Genomic DNA, 20908 nt, shown 5'->3' with positions numbered 1-20908 from the left:
GCAGTCGGTTTGGCCTCTTCAGGAGGTGGGTGAAGGGGCTGGGAATGTCTTAGGAGCTTCTTATTGCAGCCCCCAAGTTCATATATGCAGTCACCCTCAGACTTCTGTGAGCTTCTGGCAGCTTTCCCCACCAGGGAGGGAGGGACCAGCTCCAGAGGTTCTTCTGGGGTGCAGCACTGGGGCTTCCAGGAACCCAGGGCCCACCTGAGATGGGCATGCAGCTCAGCCTCTTAAAAACAGAGGCCGTCTGAGAAGGGCTCCTGAATAGCTCTACCTCCTTTGAGGGAGGAGGAGCAGGAAGACAGGGCTTAGGCCTCACCACCGTTCTAACATAATATCATAAAATGAAAGCAAAATTTTGAATTATGAAACATTCCCCCAAAAGTACTGGAGTAGTTTCCTATTGCTGCTATACCAAGTTACCATGAATTTAGTGACTTAAAACAACACTGATTTGTTCCCTTACAGCTCTGGAGGTCAGAAGCCTAAAATCAGGTGTTAGCAGCACTGTGTTCCTTCTGGAGCCTTCAGGGGAGAATCTGTTTTCTTGCCTTTTCCAGCTTCTTGGGCCCTTTTGCATTCCTCAGCTCTGGGCTCCTTCTTCCATCTTCAAAGCACATCCCCCCCGCCTCTACCTCGTCTGTCATGTCTCCTCTTGATGACACTGACTCTCCTGCCTCACTTTCATAAGGATCCTTGTGTTACATTGGGCCCACTGGGGTCATTCAGGATAATCTCCTTATTTCAAGAGCCTTAACTTCATCACACATATGAAGTCCCTTTAACCACGTAAGGTAACATATTCATAGGTTCTCGGGATTAGGACATGGATGGACATCTTTGGGGGCCATTACTCAGCCTACCACAAGTACAAAATGTAATACGGATAAACATCTGTGTCCACCACCAAGATTAAACAGATGCTAATATTTTGCCTTATTTTCATTATTTTTGTTTGTTTGTTTTTTAAGAAATAAAGCTTCAGAGAAATAGCCAAAGCCCTATGTTGCCTTTCCACTCCCTCTCTCCTCAGAGGTAACCACTACCCTGAGGTTAGTGAAAGTAACTCACATGTATGATTCTGTTCTTTGCTGCATATTATAAATGCATTTCCAAACAGAAAGGTACATTTTTTTTTGGTGTGTTTTGATGCTTTATGTAAAAGGAATCACTGTGTGTACCACTCTGCAACCTGCTTTTTCCACTCAATATGGTTTTGAGGTTATATATGAAGATCTAGTTCATTTATTCTAACTGTAGCATCAAATACCTCCCATGAACAAGTTAGAGTTCATTGTGTCCTTCCTTTTGCTGAGAGACCGATTGTTTTCACTTGTTTTGCTATTCCAAACAGTGTTTCAGTAAGTATCTCTGTACTTGATTTCTGGAGCACCTATGCTGAAGACCTCGGTGGGAGACACCTGGGAGAGAGTACACGGCTGGGTCTAGAATATGCAAGCCATCAATTTAGTAGGAGAGCAACCCCTCCCAGCAACAGTGTTTAAGAGGACCCATTCCTCCCCTTTCCTCAGCAGCATCTGGTATTTTCAAGTTTACTATTTTTTTAAATTTATTTTTTAAACTTTAAATTAAAAAAAAAAATGAAATACAATTACAATGTGTCAATTTCTGGTGTACAGCACAATGTCCCAGTCATGCATATACATACATACAGAAGTTTACTATTTTAAAAAAGTGATTCTCCTTCCATATTTTCCAGTCTCTTCTGCTCCCAATCTTTTCTTGAATGTTATGCAGCTGGAATCTTTCCTCCATCTTGACCCTGAAGGACAATCCACCAAGGCTTTTCTGTGCTCTGCTGGCCACCCACCCCCAGATTTCCCCTCTGTGGAGTTTCATCTGTGCCAGCGCTGGAAGAGCTTTCCCCTCTATGGTTGTGAAGCTCTGCTGTAGTGAGGCTCCCGCTGGGAGGAGTGAGGGCTTCTGCATTACTCCCCTTCAGCCTAAATGAATGAGGCGTATCTAACTCTGACGATGCGAGTAAATCAGTCCTGAACGCCAAAAAAATAAATGGTTGCGTTTTTCCTGTCCCCAAGGATATTCTGAAACATATACCTGGCAATGAATGAAAACCACATCTTGGAACATGGCAGGATCGAGGAATAAATCCAAAGACTGAACTTTCTTCCTAGGACAAGCCTCATTTCTTTCTTTTTCTTTTTTTAAATTTAAGTGCAGTCAATTACAACATGTCAATTTCTGGTGTACAGCACAATGTCCCAGTCTTACATATACATACATTTATTCATTTTCATATTTTTTCATTAAAGATTATTACAAGATATTAAGTATAGTTCCCAAGCCTCATTTCTTTATCAGCTTTTATCAGTTTTAGATTCCAAATCTCCTTCCGTTTTAGATTTTCAACCACCACCCACCTTTTATGATCCAGTTAAAGTGGTGAACTCTGTCTTGAGAGTTCTCAGGCACAAGGGGGTCATCTCTGATTACCTGGCCCTCAAAATAATCCTTCCTCCTCCCGCTACTCCCCAAACAGAGGGATTGGCCCTGTATCTATCTCAAGCTGAAGAGATTTCTCAGAGATCTGGTTCCGACCTTACAGTCTTTTGAACTTTGTGTTTACCTATTAGCTGTGTGTACCCATTTTGAGTATTCCCCTATGCCCATTAGTGATAGCTTTGCCCAAAATGTATCCCTGAAAAAGATGGGGCCTCGAGGACTGCTTCCCATAGAGGCTGTCAGCTACTTCAAGGGGAACCCCAAGTGCTGTCTTCAGTCATCCATAACCTCCTGCTGCAGAACAATGGCTGTGGGATGTGTCTCGGGACCCCTACCCTGCACATTTTAGCATTTGGAATGAGACTGTTGCTCAGTTCTAGGCATAAGATGGCATGAAAAGCTATCCCTTTCCCATAAACTAATGGTTTGTGCTTCTAATGCTCAACCGTGTGCCACCTTGGAGGTCCCTTCCTGGGCCTGAGATGGGAGAGGAGGGTTAACAGTGGCCAGCATGGCATGGGTCCCCTGGGTCACCTTCTGTCCTCTGAACGGCACACAAAATTCCATCTCAACTGTCCAGGAGAAGCAGCTTTTCAGAGAATAGTCCAGACCAACAGAGCCCAGGTGGACATTATCCTCCTGACAAAGACTGTTGGAAGCTTGAAATGCCAGGAGACAGAGTGATAAGCCAACCACAGAGGAAATCACCCAGAAACCCAGGGAGCTGAAATCCTCTTCTCAAGTTCTTGTTTGAAAAAAACAAAAAGACCCGAAAAAACAAATGTTTCGTAATGGAGCTCAGAGGAAGTCCTGGGCAGCCACTAAGGCAGATCATTTGACCATGCCACACTGGGCTGTCCATGGCTTCTGAGGAGGACCCAGGAAGCTCATGCTCCCACGCCTGCCTGTGACAGCTCTCATTAGGCCTCACTCTCCAGATTTTGTAGATTCCTGAATTCTCTCTGGCTGGGAAATCTGATCAGTCATCTGAAGTTTTAAAAGGAGGTAGGTGAAGATATTTTTTTCCTGACAGAACAGTTTAAATCCTGTCCTGAATCAAGGATTTGCTTAACTCCTAATTACTTAGTTAGAAATTAAGCTACGGTTTCTTCAAACCAAAGTTTTTAGTCTTCAGAAATGACATTCCAGGGGGTGAGGGTATAGCTCAAGTGGTAGAGAACATGCTTAGCATGTACGAGGTCCTGGGTTCAATCCCCAGTACTTCCCTTAAAAAAAAATACACCTAATGACCTCCCCTGCAGAAAAAAAAAAGACACTGCACTAATTAGTTTCTTAAAATCACTTACGCCATAGTTTACCTGACAACCCTTCACAGTTTTCTGCCACACAAACGCTTCTCAGTGCCTGTAGCACAGACCCTCCCAATCTATAGTCTTATAAGAGCAACAGTTGGGTCTATACATCCACTCCACTGTGGTGCTTGCTATACTTGGCTTCATCTTACTGAGAAGTTGATTAGGTACAACGTAAGAAGCAAGGTGTCACGTGGTTGCCTCTGCGCGTCCCTCGATGACGTGCACGTACCTTTGCACTGGCAAGCTGAGCTGGCTCTCCTCCCTTGCCGGTCCTGTGCATTTCTTCCCAACTCTGTATTCTCTGACATCACATTGGTAGCTTGACATCAGCCATGCTAGTATTTACACCAGGAAAACTGGCAAACACTACAAATCAGGGCTTTTTGTTGGGTGGCAGGGGCGGGGTGGAGAAAATGGCGCTTAGAAAATGTTTGGAAGAAACAAGAAACACAAAATAGTTACCTGTGTGGAGTGGAACTGGAGAGCAACAATATGGGAGAGACTTTCTTTTTTCGCCTTTTGAATTTTTTATCATGTGAATAACTATTTTTTAAAAAGAGAACTTTCTTTTTTTAAGAACAAAGGCTTCCTACAGTTTTATTAATCCCACATCATCAGCTAGAAACTGCCTAGGGCTGAGCTGTCTGGTTGAGGAAGAGATCAGAGCCTGGAGACAGTCATCACAGTGGCCTCAGTGGAGCAACATCCATCCTGGGGATGGAAGTGGGGGCTGGGCAGAGGCAGGGCCTGAGGACGGACAGAGCACAGGGCAGGCAGTCCTTCTAGAACCTCACGCCAAGTCCGAGAGGGGACCCAAAGTAATGCCAGACCTCTAGCCAAGATGTCAGGCCAAAGTTTGGGTTACCAAATCCCAAGGATCAGAAAAATGGGTGTGAAGACAGGACACCCAAAATGGTGCAGCTCCAGGGAGGAGAGGGGAGGCCGAGACTTGCTAAAAAAGAATACAAGGTTCACAGGAGGAGCTTTTAGATTATGGGGCTGAGGGGCAACTTTTTCTTTAGGCCATTTCCCCTACAGCTTAAATTAAAAGGGGACATCAACTCTGCCCAGGAGGGAAGGAGGGCAAACTAGGGCAGTGAGGAAACAGGTAGAGACAGGTTCCTCAGCACTGGGGAAAAGGCTCCTCACAACCCTCTGGGGGAGGCAGCGATAAACAAGTTCCAGGGAATGAACCAGAGCTCCAGGCGGATTCCAGGAACCTCAGCCTCCCGCAAAAGAGACCTTGGTCAGTGTCGGGGCTGGGGTAGGGGGTCCCACTGGAAGATTTTGCAGTAGTTTGGAAATTCTGAGCAGAGATCATGGAGGCCCCATGTACAAGGGTGGACCATAGCCAGGAAAATCCATCCAAGATGCAGATTCAGGTGGGCAGCCCTAGAAAAGGCTGGCAGGACCCCACTGATTGTGGAGCTTGGGGCGGCTTGGCATCGCTCCCTGAGGGGCAGATACTTGGGAAAGGAGACTGTCCAGAAAACTGAGCACAAAGGGACCATACATTGCCTAGGATGGCCAGAACGTCAGGGGAGGGGCAGTGGGAGGTTGGAGCAGGCTCCTCCCCAGAGCAATAGCCAAATGCCACAGTGTGTGCCCTCCATGGCCCTCAGACATCTCCAAACTCCACTGACAGTGCAGGCAGTGCCCTTTGAAGTCTTGTCGAATAGGGCTGCCACTAGTTACCAGGGACTTGAATATCCCATTTTATAAACACCTAGGGGTGGTGATGACAACAAGAACTATTAGGCCCCCTTTCTTTTTAAGTTGCTGCTAAAATCCTTCATTTTTTAGATAAATTAAATGCATAAATCTCCTATCACTGGCACAGGATGTCCCCTGTCTCCTTCCATACTGCTGAGAATTGAGCAACCTTAAAATGCTGCTGCATCTATTGATTAACTACAGTCAGCCCCACATCAACTACAGGGAAACTAAGTCAGTTTCTGCTGACATTCACTGTCAACATGTTGAATGCTGAGTTCACACAGACATCAGTAAATCATAAGTTCCAACAGATTCAGCTATTTGGGGCATATTTTACAGCTAACACATGCCCCAAAGCCTGTCAAGAGGCCAGCAACCCATCAGGACATAATCAGAGGAAAGCCTGCCCAGCCTCAGTCACTCATTAACCAACACTGAAACATATGGCTCCTGTGTGTCGTGCAAGGATGCAGAGGAGGCCTAGCCCTAAGTGGAGGAGAGGATGGGCCCATGACAGCCATCCAACTAGCAGGCTGTAAGCCCCAAGGACAGCCCTGTGCTGTATTTGTGACTGTATCTCTTGCACCTAACAGGAGGCCTAGCACTTAGTAGGTGCTCAACAAAAAATTAGAAATGAATAATATGACATGATGCTTTTGATAGTAAAGATTTGGGAGGAAGATCAGGAGGAAGTGGTTAATTCTGTTAGGGAACTGAAGAAGCCTTCACAGAAGAGGTCACAGGACAAAGCTGGTCCCTGAATGTAGGAGTCAAAGGGCAGAAGAGAGAGAAAGGCAGTCCAGGAAGAGGCCAGTGAATGTGAGGGCATGATGTGCCAAGAGGTCAGGCAGGAAGGAAGGCAAGATGAGGAAGGTAGGCAGACCCAGGCCCTCCAGACTCTACTCTGGTCCATGTGACACGTTCTCCTTAGAATCAGGAGCCAAGCTGCCTCTTTAGAAATATTTCCTTTTGTCAAAGGGTGAAACCATGCTGTGTTCCCTTTCTCACCTTGACTGCCTGGGAGCTCCTGAAATGCTAGGTTCCTTATACTTCTTTGTGACCCCTAATAGTCCCACACAGGACTTTTCACCTAGTAGATCCTGTATTAGTTCTCTGTTGCTGCATAACCACATAACAACAAATACAGCATCATAATTTTTTTTTTTTTTGTGGAGGGAGGCAATTAGGTTTATTTTTATTTATTTATTTGTTAATGGAGGTACTGGGAATTGAACCCAGGACGTCGTGCAAGCTAAGCATGCACTCTACCACTGAGCTATAGCCTCCCTCTGCATCTTAAAACAATACACATCTATTATTCACAGTGTCTCACAGGAGTCTGAGCAAGGCTTGACTGGGTCCTCAGTAGGGCTTCAATCAAGGTGTCCTGGGGGCTGGCAGTCTATCTGAAGCTTACAGGGGAAGAATCTGCTGGCAAGCTCATGTGGTTTTGGCAGAACTCAGTTCCTTACAGGTGTCAAGCAGAGGCTTGTTTCTTGCTTGGTGTCAGCTGGTATCTCAGTATCTTACCCTCTCTATAGGCAATCCCCAGCATGGCAGCCTGCTTCTTCAAAGCCAACAAGGGAGGAGGTATCTGAGCAAGACGGTTGTTCTGATCTTGTGTAACATAATCACAGGCACGCAATCACACATCTCATCACCTTTGCCCTGTTCTATTGGTTAGAACAAGCCCTCCTCCCTCCTACCCATACTCAGGGCATGAGGACCAGGAGGAAGGATCATGGAGCCACCTCAGATCTGTCCACAAGTCCTCATTGGATGGATAGTAACTGTTAGTTACTTGAACCACTCCTTTTGGCAATTAAGGATATCATGTCACATAGACATTCATATTGTTTCCCCAAGAAGACAGTGAAGTGAGCTCTCTCCCTACCAAGAATGCTCTCGTTGCCCCCACAGCATCACTACAATGTTGGGCACAGACAAGTTGATAAATATGACATGAAGAAACGTTATAGGATTCACATTACTGCCAGAAAGACCTGGTGTTTTCTACCATCAGGGTGATTATATGCTTGCCATAAATTTCTCAACTGACATATATAATTCTTAAAAAGCCATAAAACAAATTTAACAGCTATAAAGTGGGACCTCAGTCAGACATCACTTTTACGACGGTGGCCCTTCCCTGGAGAATGTTTCCTAACCCCCAGCACCTATTGTTTCCCCCTACTTTACAGATGAGCTGTGTACATTGTCACCGCTTCCAGATTCTGTTAGTACAAAATTTCATTAGCACAGTATGACAGCCTGGGCTTCGGGGTCAGGTGACCTGGGTTGACATCAAGCTCAAGCCACTGATTGTGTGACCTTGGATAAGTCGCTTAACTTCCAATAAAGATAGCAAATGCTTGTTTAGTATCTGCTATAAACCAGCCTCTTTGCGTATATTAAACTCATATAAATTCATTTAACCCATATAACCACCCTGGGAGGTAGGCACCACTATTAACCCCATTTTATAGATGAGAAAACTGAGGGATGATGGTTAAGGCCAGGGCTTAAGATTCTCAATGTGAGCAAGAACATGGAGATTGAAGGTAAGTGGTGATAAGACAACTGACAGAGGAAAAGCAAACAGGACACACCAGGAGATTCTCTTTCTAACCTGCTGTTCTCACTGCTGACCCTGGCCAAGCAGGACAAGTAGAAACCGGGTGGTTTACCATTTGAATCACTAGTACTGACTAAGAGCTTAAACATGACTTGCACCCCTGTGCAGGGTGTGGGGAGAAGAAAGGAGAAGCCATCATTTTGGAAACTGAATTGCATCCTGCTTACAGCTACCCTCACTTCAGTATTTTTAGGTGGGTCTGGGAGGCCCTGCCTGTCTGACTGTCCCTATTAGGTGGCGGTACTGGGTGAGGTGCTGTACACACTGAAGGTCTGTGGCCATGGCAAGGTGGGGACTGGTGTTGGAGGACAACTGGTATCTCAGTGAAAGTCCCCCTTATGTGAGGGGCTGGGGCAGGGCAAGGGGCTCTGTCTTAGCTCCTGGAACCTTCCATCAACTCCACAAGGACAGGGGCATCTGAGTTAGCCTGTCAGCAGGAGGGAGCTCAGGGACCAAGACTTCCAGGCACTGGGATGACTTGGGGGGTGGGGATGGACAAAGTTCAACCTCTGAGAGCAGAGAAGAGGGGAAGGGGTCAGAATACAGAAAAAGCAGGCACAGCTGACAAAGATGCACTTGGAGAAAGCGCCCTTTCACAACAGCTGGGCTCCCCCGTTCCTGCTTAGGACACAAGCTAATGCGCCAGGCAGGGGCTAAAGACGGTGGCACTCAAAAGGATCTAGGGTCTTTCCCTCCCACTCCCCTCCGGGAGAGGGCTCTGGGCCTCCGTCTATCTCCGCCTTACCCTTCATCCTTCTTCCACTCTCACCAACGGATCTTTAGCCATTTGAGGCTGCCTCCAGTGCGGCTGTTGGGAGGGGACCCGCCAGGGCTTTTAAATCCCCCACAGAACCAGACATCCCTTTAATCCAGGACCCCCTCCTCTGCCCAGACGCCCCACTCACCCCTGGACCAGTCTGGAGGCCACCCTAGGAGTCTGGCTTCTCTAGGAGGGCTTAGTAAGTCTCACTCGGAAGCAGTGTTTCTTACACTTTTCCCACCAACATGACCGGGTAATAGCTGGGAGTCTCCGCTGGTGCGCAGACATGTACAAAATGAATGCAGCTTAGCGCGGACAGGATCCAGCTGCAGACAGTCCCCACGGGGCACATGGGGATCCCGTGCCTGTCCTCACTCTCTCGAACACCGTCCCCGTATCTCCCACCTCCCCCTTTTTGCCTGCCTCTCTCCCCTTCCTTCCTGACGGCGGGGAGGGGATTCCAGAAGCACAGAGGAGCCCCCCGCGCTCTGGTGCTTACTGCCCGAGAATGTGCTCACTTTCCCGTGGGGGCGGGTGCGTTCTGCCTGGCAGCTGCCCGTGCGCGGAGGGGACACACGACGATCTCAGGTTGTGCCGGGCGGAGTGCGCGCGCCTGGGTGCCCCTCCGCGGTGGGGACGACCGGGTCTCCAACCGCGACTGCGCCGCTTGCCCGTCGGGAGAAACGTGAGGCCCGAACACAAGCAGGAGGCAGAGGCGGCCGGGCTCTGCAGACTCTGCACCCGCCTGACCCCCGCCCCGCAACGTGCAGTCCCGGGAAGGAGTCTGGGCGCCAAAAGCGCCTCAGGAAGCGCGGAGGCGCTCGGGCTGGGTGACGGTCGACTTTGCGCACAAATATAGGGCTCGCGGGGCCGCAGGCCTCCGCGGCGGGGACAGGACGGACGGAGCGGTGCGAATGGAGAGAGCTCGGCTCTCCGCAGGGGATCTCGGGGTCCCGCGGAGAACGCAGGAGCCAGAGGCGGGGAGGGGGCTCCGCCAGGCTCCTGTTGAGCCCTGGAAAAACCCCGGCGCGCGGGGGAGAGGCGGGCCAGGTTGCAGGCACGGCCGGGAACGGCGGGAACAAAGACGGCCCGCGGCCGGATGCAGTCATGGAAAAACCCATCGGGGCGCCGCGGCGGGGGTGGCAGGGGAGGGGCGGCAGGGGAGGGGCGGCGCGCGCCAGCAGCCTTGCCACCCTCGCCCGCCAGCCCGGACGGGGCTGCTGCCGGACCCCGCCCCGGAGCGCTCCTCGCGGGCGGAGGGGAGGCTCGCGAAAACAGAAAATGCCGGTCGGGGAGGAGAGGCCTGAGGGCCGAGAACCAGAAACCCCCTGGCTCCCGGTACTGAGCGCCAGCCTGCCCGCCCGCCCGCGGTGCACGCCCCGTGCTCTCCACCAGGAGGGGAGGGTGGCCGGGCTGCCGCACGTCGGGTACACGCGACGCTGCACACGGCCACTTGGCAGCTGCTGCAGCGGGTGGTGGCCGGCCCATAGGGGGCGCGCACAGACCCCGGCAATGGCGCGGACGCGTGTGCGGCGGCTCACAGGCTCCTGCACACACATGATCACTTAGACGCACGTGCGTCCAGACACGCTAGCTGCCCCCAGCTCCCAGGACAGAAGGGAAGCGTCCGACCCCGGAGGGGGGGGGCGAATTAGTTACTCGTTAGGCAGCCCCCGGGGCTAGTGACAGACCCTCAGGAGCTGGGGGGGGGGGTCCTTAGAAAATGCTAGGTTAGGGCCCCTCTATCCTTCACTTTACAGGTGCGTGCGCAGGGTTCGTCCCAGGGCTGGCGTTTCCCTCCTGTGCAGGACTGCCCGTCCTGTCCTTGTTTTACAAACCTGCCTAAGACCCGGCGTAAGGACTATTTTTTTTTCTTTAGAAAAGGAAAATGTTGGCGCGAGTTGGACTCTGTGACTCCTGAGGCTTTTTCCAGTTATGACTTATTATGAAGAAGAAACTGGACCCAGAGGCCATAAAAGGAGTTGGTGGGACTGAGAAAAAAAACATTGGTGCCTGGTTTGGCCTCAGCCACAGGCTCAAATGTCCCCTTGTTTATTTGTGCTGCTGCCTGCTGTGGGGTGCCTTGGGACAAAACCTGAACCCCTGGGGTCCCTGCTGTGGGGAGGGGATGTAGAGTAGGACATAGTTCTGGGGGCCCAGAGCCAGATTCTGGAGCAGAGGAGACCCCGGATTCTGCCCGAATGAGGAGTCTGCTGGGTTGGGGTGGCAGGTGGGGGTTCTTGTTCAAGAAGAGGGCTGACTTTATGAGGCCTGGCTGTTGGAATTGTTGTGGGAAGAGAGTTGTGGTGGGGGTTCTAGCCGCTATTCACAATATAGGGTCAACAGAAGCAAGTACGCCAGCGACAGGCCAGGGCCAAGTGAAAGGGCATCTCCTCGTGGTCCCTTTGTGAACTGAGGTTGGAATCAAATGACCCAACCCTGCTGCCTCTCCCTTACTTCTTGATTTGGAGGATCTTATCCAACATCTTTGGGCCTCAAATTCTTTGTCTGTAAAATGGGGACAAAAACTCCTCTATAGGGCTATTTTGGGGATTGAAAGGGGTATAAGTCTCCCATCCTGCCTTCCCTCCTTTTTCCACTCCTCAAAGTCTCTGGTGGTTGCTCACTAGGACTCCTAACAAGTCCTAGTTTCCCAAGAGCAGGTGGGGTCCAGTGGGACGAAGGCTGGGGAGCAGCGCCCCCTGGTGGTGATATCGGGAGGGCTCGGTCAGTCCGTGAGGACACGCCCGGGCTAACCTGCTTGGTGCCTGATGGCGTTTGGCAAGTTAGGGCCTCCGTGGGCTGATCTTGGGGCTCCACGCAGGGAGGCTTTCCTTCCTTGCTTCAGTTACCACCTTAAGCAAGCAGAGAGAATTCTGCTTTTCCACAGCAGCCTTTTTCTGCCCTCTGATAACCCAGCTTCTCCGTTTTTAACAGGTTTGTTTCCCTCACTTCTGTCCTGCAGGAATCCATTTGGCATTTATACTGTACTTAACAGCTTACAAGCACTTTGACACATGTTACTTGTCCCTAAGGTGTGCTGTTTCTGGATGGTGACGGTGCTAGATGGATAAAGGATCGTGGTTTGGAGCGTGGCTGGGGCACAGTGGGCTGATTTGGATCCTGCCTCCTCCATCCAGCTGTGTAACCAGGGCGACGTTCAAAACATTGAATAACCGGTAAGACTGGCAGCGACCAATCAGAGCAGACCCTGCCCTAAACACCAGGTACAGCCAAATGTGTGTTCCTGCTGAAGATTCTGGAATAATCTCAACCTCACCAGGCCTTGGTTTCTCTATCTGCAATATGGACACAGTGACCCTAATAGTACCATTTTATAGGGCTGTTGTGAAGACTAAATTAGTTATTGCATGTAAAAGGTTGAGAAACCATTTTCTGCACACAGAAAGCACCCAGGAAGAGTTAACTTTATTACTAATCCATCCCTTCTCAGACTCAGTGACTCAGGGTGACTGGCACTCTTAGGGGAGACTCCCCAGATGAGCCCACAATATGCACCTGGGCTGGCCTCCTGGCTCACCTCCTACTTCCCACACCTCTTTGTCTAGCCCTCGAGGTATTCTGCTCTCTAGAAGTGCTTCTCAAACCTGACCACATATCTGAATTCCTGGGAGGCCTTGTTAAATTGCAGATTCTAATTGAGGAGGTCTGCGTTGGGCCTGGGAGTCTGTATTTCCTATGAGCTCCCAGGTGGTGCTGATGTTGGTCTAAGAAGCAAGACTCCCATAGATCATCGCAGAAACAGAAGTATCAGCTGATCGATCTGTAAATGTCTGTTGAGCACCTGCTCAGTGCAAGGCTGTGTAAGGACCCAAATGGGCCAAGGGCTGGGTTCCAACCTCAAGCAACAGACAGGTTATCACACAAACGCAGGTTAAAACTAACAATCAGGCCAAAGGGCTAACGTGTGCCGAACAGGAGGTGCATGCAGTGAATCCTTTTCTTCCCGGCAGCCAAAGTGATGCTTTAAACAGGTAAAGATCTTCACTTTGGCCAAGGTGTTTTATTTCCTTCAATTGAGGTTATCTCTAGAGAGGGCTGACAGCTGAGGGTCCTGGTGTCTGCAGCCAGCATCCCCAGCACTGGGGTACCCCCCTGCAAGGGGCCTGGATGGGGCAGCACAGTGCCCACACAGTGGTGGGGGGCTCGCTTTGCCAGGAGGGTAGGGTTCAAATAGGCTGGTGGAGGGAGCCCAACAGACGGGTTTGCAGGGCCTGATCCCCGGTTGGAGATGAACCAGATGGGCTGAGGCAGTTCTCTCTCCTGGTTCCCTGAGGACAGAGAGGGATGAATCATGGTTGTGATGTAGACCTTAGGAGGCCACAGACATGTCCTTGGTTTTTGTTCTTATATATTGTTTTAGTGTTGGTCATTGCCAAAGTCTCTCATCAATCAGCCGCTATACTTCATGGTTCATCATCTTATGTAGCTGACCCTCAGATACTTTTTCAAGAACAAATGTTCTTTGGCTGAAAATAGAGACCCAAACATCCAGTGTTTGCAGAAATGATCATTTCTGGAAGTGTTCTGTGGTTCTGGTTCTTTGATTAAAAAACACTGGGCACGTCCCCCCCCTGCCCCCCACCATGTGATATTTGGTGGGCCTCCTTGGATACCCGGATTGTGCTGAATGGATGTGTAGGACAGTGGTCCAGAAAGCAGCTAGCAGCACCATGGGGAGAGGTCAGCAGATAGACCCTGAGAGAGGGAACAGGTGGGCTGTGCTGAGGAAGGAGGCTTGCTTGGTGTCGAGGACGCACCAGCTGGGCTGGCTTCATGAGCCTGCAACCTCTGCTGTCCCACAGGGCCCCATGCTTGGTTTAGTGCTTTGTGGTCACTGGACAGTCTTAGTACTTTTCTAACAAGGAGGCTTCCATTTTCATTCTGCCCTGGGCCCCATAAATTATGTTGCTGGTTCTGTTCACCAGCTCTGGTTCCAAGGCCCAGGGCCTGTTCCCGAGGGATCATATGGGAGACACTAAGGAATCGGGGGGAGGGCAGCAGGGAGGAGATGGGCCTGGATGAATTTAAACAGGTCCTATATGTGAGACTGGGATCATGGCGCCTGCTTCACCCAGAGGGGAGGAGAAGATGAGGGCTGGCGACTTTTCTCAACTGAGACCAGACTGTGGAGAGTCACTGCCTGGGAAAGCCAGCTCCTGGGCTGCTCTTCGTGAGATGCCAGATGCCTCCTGCCCTCCGAGCCCCTGGTCAGCTGTCAGACTGTTGACAGGAGACATGAAGGTTCACAGGGATGGGGCAGATGCCTTGGTTGGGTAGGACAGGCAGAGCAGAAGCACGCCGTGGCTCCTGGGCCAACAGCTGGTCTGGGATGTCAATGCTGGGCCCATTCTCTGTGGCCTGGGTTCAGATATCTGTGTCCCCAGTCCAGCCATTGGGCAAGGGAAGGCTCCAGGGAGCCAGATTGTGAGAGGCATGGATGTAACCCTGTTGTGACAGGTGCCATTAGGAAGGAGTAGCCTGAGAGGCCTGGATAGACCGCCTCCCTTAAGTCCTGAGACCCAGTTACAGTGCCGAGTCCTGAGCGGTTCCCCAGGCGGGCCGGGGCCAGCACTCAGGCCCAAATTTAGGTCATTGCTGTGTCTTTGCACACCTGATGTTCTTCCTGCTCCTGTTGTGTCTTGTCCCTCACCTTATTCCACTCCTGGTTCGAACATTATCCTCTCTCCTCTGTGACTGATGCCACCTGCCTCAGTTTGTTTACACAAGTACTTGTCACTTTTGGTCTCTTGCAGTTTACTCTCAGTGGGCAGGACTGAGGCCTGTTCCCTACCTTGTCCTGCAGTCATTTCTGAGCAAGGGGCCTCTCATCTTATTTTTGCATTGTGGCCTCCAAATTATAAAGCCGATCTGCTCACCAGGCAGGGAGGACAGGTACGTAGGCTCTGGAGATGAGAACCTGACAAGGGGTTCTGAGTGCTGGAGGCGTCTCGCAGCTCCGAAAGGGCAGCAAATGTCCACAGTCCCATGGGAAGGCCGTGCTGAGAGTCCCATGAGAGCCTACTGTGTGCTAGTGAGGGTGACTGTGCGGGCCGGCCTGCTACAAACAGAAGCGCTTTTCTTCCAGGAGCTTACCCAGGAGACCGTTTACAAGTAGGACAAAGCCTGGAGGTCCAGGGGCCTCCCCAGCAGGAGTGGGGAGAAAACCGGGGCGGCAGGGAGAGGAGGAGGGGCGTCCTGCTTTGGGCGCAGACCCCGCCCCGCCTGGGTCACGGGCCTCCGAGGGCTGAAAGGGCCTCTGTGTTCCGTCCCCCGCCTGCCCCCGGGCCAAGAGCGCATTTCCTCAGCTGCGCCAGACCCCGGAGGCTCCGCAGACCCTCTGGGGACAGACACAAATAGTTCCCGGCCCAGCTGCCCGGCCAGTTACCTTGGGAACCAAACTCAATCGCCTGACGTCACCGGGCCGTTGCGTAGCAACCGGCAGAGACTCTCCCTCCAGCTCTCCCCGCCTCCGCGGTGAGGTCGCCGTCGCCGAGGAGACTGCCGGACTGGGCAGGGCGGAGGATGCCCCCGCCCGGCCACGCCGTCCCCGTCGCCCCTCTCCCGCCAGGCCGCGCCCTCTGTTCCGCCCCGGAGCGGCGGCCCCGATCCCGGAACAGCTCCTCCCGGCGACGGAAGGGGACCAGCCTCGGCGGAGGAAACGGCGCTGCCTGGCCTCGGACTGGTTGGCGAGGGCCCCGGGGTGGCCTAAGCGCGCCCCGCAGCCAGCCAGGATTTCTCTCCCAGAGAGAGGCCTTTGTTCACCGTCACCCATCTGACTGTCCCTTTTCAGTTCCAGTCTCGTTTCTCACCAGGCCCCAACCTGGGCTCCTGCTCTGGTTACAAGGAGCAGGTGGCAGCATGGGGCGTTTCCACTCCCCTCCCTTCCAGTCGCCCAGGACATCTCAGCCCTGCTTGGCCACCTGCCTTGGGGGAGGAGACAGTGGGCCCTGCTCACGCCACTCTGCTCCGATCCCTGGTTCCTCCTCCACTCCTGCGCCTTCCCCTGGCGTCTGTGCTGTGACATTCACCTCTATGCATGTCGTGCCGGGTGTGGTTTGGCAAAGCCACCCCTGGGTGGTGGGCTTGGGGAGGGAGGGGCCTACCTGACCACTTAGCAGAGTTTCTGGCATGGGTGTTCTGAGGCTGCTGCATCTCCCTGCCCATCTCTGTTTTACACCATAGCTGCATCCCAACACCCAGAATCATTCAGGGGCCCGCAGCCACCTGCCACCAGGCCCTTCCCCACCCATCTTTGGCCAAGGGTAATCGTAACTACTACTTCTAGCTAGAGGACCTCAGTTGTCTTTATTCACGTTCAGGGTGGTGGAGGCCGTCTGTAGGAGGTGTTTCTCCTCATCAAAAACTGCTTTTGACAAGCACTAATACAATACAGGTGATCAGAAACATAACCAGGTGTTTAGGTGAATCCTATTTTCTCATTGATCAATGTTTAAAATTCAGAGATCCAAAGGAATAATTTTCAGTCTGTGGAATTGAAGGGAGAACACTTCAGAATGCCTCAGATCTTTCCAAGGCACATTGTTAAGGGAAAGTTCTGACTGTAGGCAGAATATTCACAGACAAGCTTATGCATGTGGTGGTGGACACTCCCCAGGGCTTAGAGCCCTAGGATTGGGCTCTGTGTGGCCTTGTGCAAACATCCAACCTTATCTGGAGTCTTGGCCTGGTTTTGTTTGAAAGATGACCTTCTGTCTACTGGGGAGCCTTCAGATACAGGGCTATGCCATGTACAGTGGGAGACCCAGGGGAGCCAGGAGAGGACAAGTTGCCTGGCTCCCTCCTTACCCTCTCTGAGAGGGGCGTGGCTCAGGGTGCTCAGAGCTGCCTGCTCGGAGAGGTACCAGGCACACTGGACGAGGGAGGCCTTTCCAACATGTGATCTAGGCCAGGCCAAGCGGAGTCCCTCCCCTTGGGATTTATCAGATTGGAGCAGGGAAACAGACCTTTCCTCTTGGTCTTAGAAGTGCAAGCCTGTGGGCCTGAGCCTCCAGGAGCCACATTCCCCACAAGGAGCAGAAGCCTGGAAGAGAGGCAGAGTTGCCATGGGAGGTAGAGGACACAGCGATGGAGGTATCCTGACAGCTTTGAGTCCCTGACACCAGGCGTCTCCAAAGCCAGTTCCTTCCCAGCCCTTTTCTGCCCAGTCCATCAATCTGTGGGGTTTTGTCATTTCCAGTTAAGAGACTTCTGACCAATAATAGACAATGCAGAAAACCCTCAGGAAGGAAGAAAACTGACATTTGTTACACACCTACTGTTAAATGCTTACTTGTTTCCTTCCTTCCTCTCTCTTTCTTTCATGCATTCTTGACCCTAGCATCCCTGGGAGGTATTTTATAGATGAAGAAATGGAGATTTGGCCCTCACCTAGGACCATAGTACAGGTTCAATGGATACATCCCATCCAGAGACTCCATGGCTAAGCCCTACCCTTGAAGGCCTTTGCCATGGCCAGGTCCTTCTTAGAGGACTCTGGGCCTTCTGGAGCTGAGTCTTGGAGCGCTGTTATGCAAATATTGCCATGATGTTAGGCTCCAGCAGCTACTCCAGTTGGAAGGTGTTTGCCCTTCTGCCCTCCTGCCCTTGTTCCTAAAAGCTTCCTAGGGACGTTTCCAGCCTGAGTCAGCTCAGCTGGTGGTATCTCGGGTTATGTTCTGAACCCCTGTGACATAATAAGAAATATATATTGATTTCTGCCCCTGGTTCCTGGCACAGAGTTTCTAAAACCCTTGGAATTTCCTGAATGGTAGGGGTGAGAGAAGCCTCTTTTGTTATTCATAATAAGCCCTTTTCAACCATACCTGAGTTGTACTAGGAAGGGACTCTTGGAGGAAGTCACCAGAGGAACCACCATGGGATTAGAGGGTTGGAACTTAAGCCCCACTCCCACCTCTGGGGCAAGGAGAGGGCCTGGAGATGGCGTTAATCACCAGTGGCCTATGATTTATTTCATCAGTCATGCCTACATAATGAAACTTTTATAAACCCCCTAAACAATGGGGTGCAGTTTGCTTGTGGGTTGGTGAATGCACCCATGTGCCAGGAGGGCGTTCTATCCCAGCTCTGCAGAGACAGAAGGTCCTGTGCTCCAGCTCTTTCTGGACCTCACCATTGTACCTCTTCATCTGTATCCTTTATAATAAACTGGCAACTGTGAGTTTATTGCCCTGAGTTCTGTGAGCTGTTATAACAAATTATCCAACTTGAGGAGGGAGTCATGGGAACCCCTGATTTGTAGCCAAGTCGGACAGAAGTGTGGGTAACCTGGGGACCCACTGCTTGAAATTTGGACAGTCTTGTGGGAGTGAGCCCTTAACCTGTGGGGTTTGTGCTGACTCCAGGTAGCTAGTGTCAGAATTGAATAGTAGGAGATCCAGGTGGTGTTCGCGAAGACTGGAGCATTGCTTGGTGTGGAAAACCCATACATTTGGTGTCAGAAGTGTTGTGAATAGAGAAACTGTTTTCTCAGATCCTCAAGTGTGCGTCCTCACGGCTGAGATGCGGTCTGGGGCCTTCCTGGTGCGGGCAGTGTGCCCTCCTGCCAGCAGAGGGCGCCTTCCCATTCTTAGGGACTGGAAGCTCAAGATCCAGGACCAGAGGGTCCAGTTTTTCATTTAAATATTTAAATATATACTTAAGAGCTCAGTTTACTTCCACATTTTATCGCACCTGGCTGAGGGGACTGCTCTTACCCATGATCTCTTTCTTCTGGAGACACTAGTTTCTGGAAAGAATCTGCCTCACCCAGACAACCCTATAAACTTGACTGCAGTACATGCTGACTTTTAACTAATTAGCCAAGTGGCCATAGTCTAAACAACAATATTGTCCTCACAAAACAAATAAAAACAGTGACAGAGATTTAACTTTTTCTTTTTACCGTTCTCTAAGTGGCCTCCCATTTCTAACTTTTCTTACAACAAAGATACTTTTTAAAAGTTGTTTAACTTTTTCCAGTCTTTGAACTTGGAGTCCCCTCCTTTCCCACAAACACACACACATCTCAGATGGGAAAAAACAACAGCCTCTGGCCACAGGTTGGGTTCTCTGGGATGCAGGTGCTGAGCCAGGAGAGTGAAGCCAGAGTGGGTGGATGGGGAATGGAGCCTGTGATGCGGACCCCATATCACTCTGGTCAGCCCCATGGGCAGCACTCTGGTCCTAGAGTTGTCCCACACTGGCCTAGGACATTGGGGCCTTAGACTCCTGTGTAGACCAGTTACTGAACTGGGCCACTTGGGAGGCATGACCTTGGGCAAGGCAGCTCTCTAAAGGGGCTGGTGCTGAAGGTTGTCCACTGACAGCACTGAGCTAATGGAACACGTCCTTCATTGGTAGGGGATTGGGCGGCCCATCACAGTGGGTGGAAGGCACAGTGTTCCTCTGCCATCTGCCAGGACTTGTCACTGGCCTTTCCTTAGCCATGCTCCTGCCGGGCTCAGGTGTTAGGATGTTACATCCACCCCATGGCTCTTAGACCAGTCTAAATGTTTCTTTAAGCAGAACCTCTGCTTACTGGCCAGTCTCTCAGTGGCAGGACACACACCCCAAAAGATGGTTGGTAATCACAGAGAAACACTGATGGTTGATGTTAACCCTAACATATAAACAAGAAGGGGTGAGGAGGCGCCAGCTTTGTTGGAGTGAATTCATAATTTTGTTGGGCCTCAATTCTCAACACCAGCAAGTACTCCGCATACAGCCACCCTGTTACCCTGAAGACTGCACATTCTTTTTCCTCTTACAGACCACCTTCTGTCCCTACTAACTAACTACCTCTCCCCATAATTCAATAGTTGTTCAATTTTTATCCATTCAACATGGTGGCCCATGTGCCCCTGTGGGGCCGGGTCACTCCCACTTGCTCATGGCTCTGTGTCATGAATTGCTTCCTCTTGCCTGTAAAACAGGGCATTTCCCCCAGCGCCTGTCTCTGGGTCTTTCCTTCCTCACTCTGGCCAGAACTGGAGTGTACCTACTTCTCTCCACGTTGGACTTCTCAGCCCTGAGCGCACAGCCCTGACCTTCCGCCCAGATGCAGTAGCACTTGGATGTCTGGGGTCCCACCTGCAGAGATGTGTTGCCAGGCATATTTGCCAACAGCAAAGAGGAAGGCTGGGAGCAAGCGGGGAAAGTCTGTCGTTGGCACATAGCTCCGCAGAACCCTTCTGTCCTAATAATCACAGTGATCGCTAACACTCACATAGCACTCAGCCACAGGCCCGGCACTGTTCTAAGCATTTGACTCATTTAATCCCACAATGGTTAAATGATAATGGTTAAATCCCCAGATGATAAAACTGAAGCACAGGGAGATGAAAGTAACACAGCTAGTAGGAGATAAAGCCAGGTTGAAGGTAACCTGGACCCCAAGGCTATGCTCCTTACAACTCTGCTGGCTTCAACACACAAAATAGTGTTGGTCCAGCAGCCCTTCCTGTGGAGAACCCCCAATTCTGGGCTGACCCTGGCCCCAGAATTGGATGTGAAGCCCAGGGCAGGTAACAAGGGATTTCAATCCTGTGGCCTCGGTGATTGGTTCAGCAGAGAGCACAGGAGCCAAGCCAGGCCTGGGACTGTCCTGCCAGAGCCAGTGGAAACAAGGGCCTCTCTCTTTCCAGGAGGGTGGCTGAATGCCAGAAAATGGACCCCACACAGGAGGGCCAAGCTGGAAAGACAGAGCCCTGAGGACAAGGCTGAGCCCTGGGTCCAGCCACGCCCGCAGTTGGCAATTGTGGTAGCTGGCTAATCCTTCCGCTAATCTGGGTTAAGCTTGGTTTCTTTCTTTTTTTTTTTTTTGTCTTTTTTTTTTTTAATTGAAGTATAGTCAGTTTACAATGTTGTGTCAGTTTCTGGTGTACAGCACAGTGCCTCTTCGGTCATGCATTAATATACATATATTCGTTTTCATATTCTTTTTCACCATAAGCTACAAGATATTGAATATAGTTCCCT

At 51.0% G+C, this 20908-nt stretch overlaps 2 protein-coding genes across 6 annotated transcripts in view; one reads left to right on the top strand and one right to left on the bottom strand.

Annotated features, from left to right (window-relative positions):
- Positions 1 to 1180: 1180 nt before the first annotated feature.
- Positions 1181 to 10423, bottom strand: LOC116663795 (translation initiation factor IF-2-like). 2 transcript variants are annotated; one of them, XR_004320147.1, is made up of 2 exons: positions 9054 to 10423; positions 1181 to 2076 (listed from the first exon to the last, which is right to left on the bottom strand). XR_004320147.1 is itself a non-coding variant. In XM_032480478.1 (2 exons), the coding sequence occupies exons 1-2, from the start codon at positions 10394 to 10396 to the stop codon at positions 4171 to 4173; spliced, it is 1047 nt and encodes a 348-aa protein (XP_032336369.1). In that variant the 5' UTR covers positions 10397 to 10423; the 3' UTR covers positions 1199 to 4170. The 2 variants fall into 2 exon arrangements, 1 of the variants encoding a protein (XP_032336369.1); XM_032480478.1 differs by having other exon boundaries at positions 1199 to 4228; positions 9408 to 10423.
- NMUR1 (neuromedin U receptor 1) overlaps positions 3364 to 20908 on the top strand; it is a 55688-nt gene continuing 38143 nt past the window's right edge. The window contains exons 1-2 of one of the 4 annotated variants that reach the window (XM_032480476.1): positions 3364 to 3486; positions 11944 to 12087. In XM_032480476.1, coding sequence (XP_032336367.1) covers positions 11975 to 12087 — 113 coding nt within the window. In that variant the 5' untranslated portion in view covers positions 3364 to 3486; positions 11944 to 11974. Of the gene's footprint in view, positions 3487 to 10681; positions 11846 to 11943; positions 12088 to 15017; positions 18116 to 20908 lie in introns of those variants that run through there. The other 3 variants (XM_032480477.1, XM_032480475.1, XR_004320146.1) reach the window with 3 other exon arrangements.

The sequence above is a fragment of the Camelus ferus genome, chromosome 5 (assembly GCF_009834535.1).
Source record: "Camelus ferus isolate YT-003-E chromosome 5, BCGSAC_Cfer_1.0, whole genome shotgun sequence".
In the NCBI taxonomy this organism is placed as follows: Eukaryota; Metazoa; Chordata; class Mammalia; order Artiodactyla; family Camelidae; genus Camelus; species Camelus ferus.
Note: the sequence above shows the minus strand (reverse complement) of the source record. Positions and strands in the feature narration are given on the sequence as shown.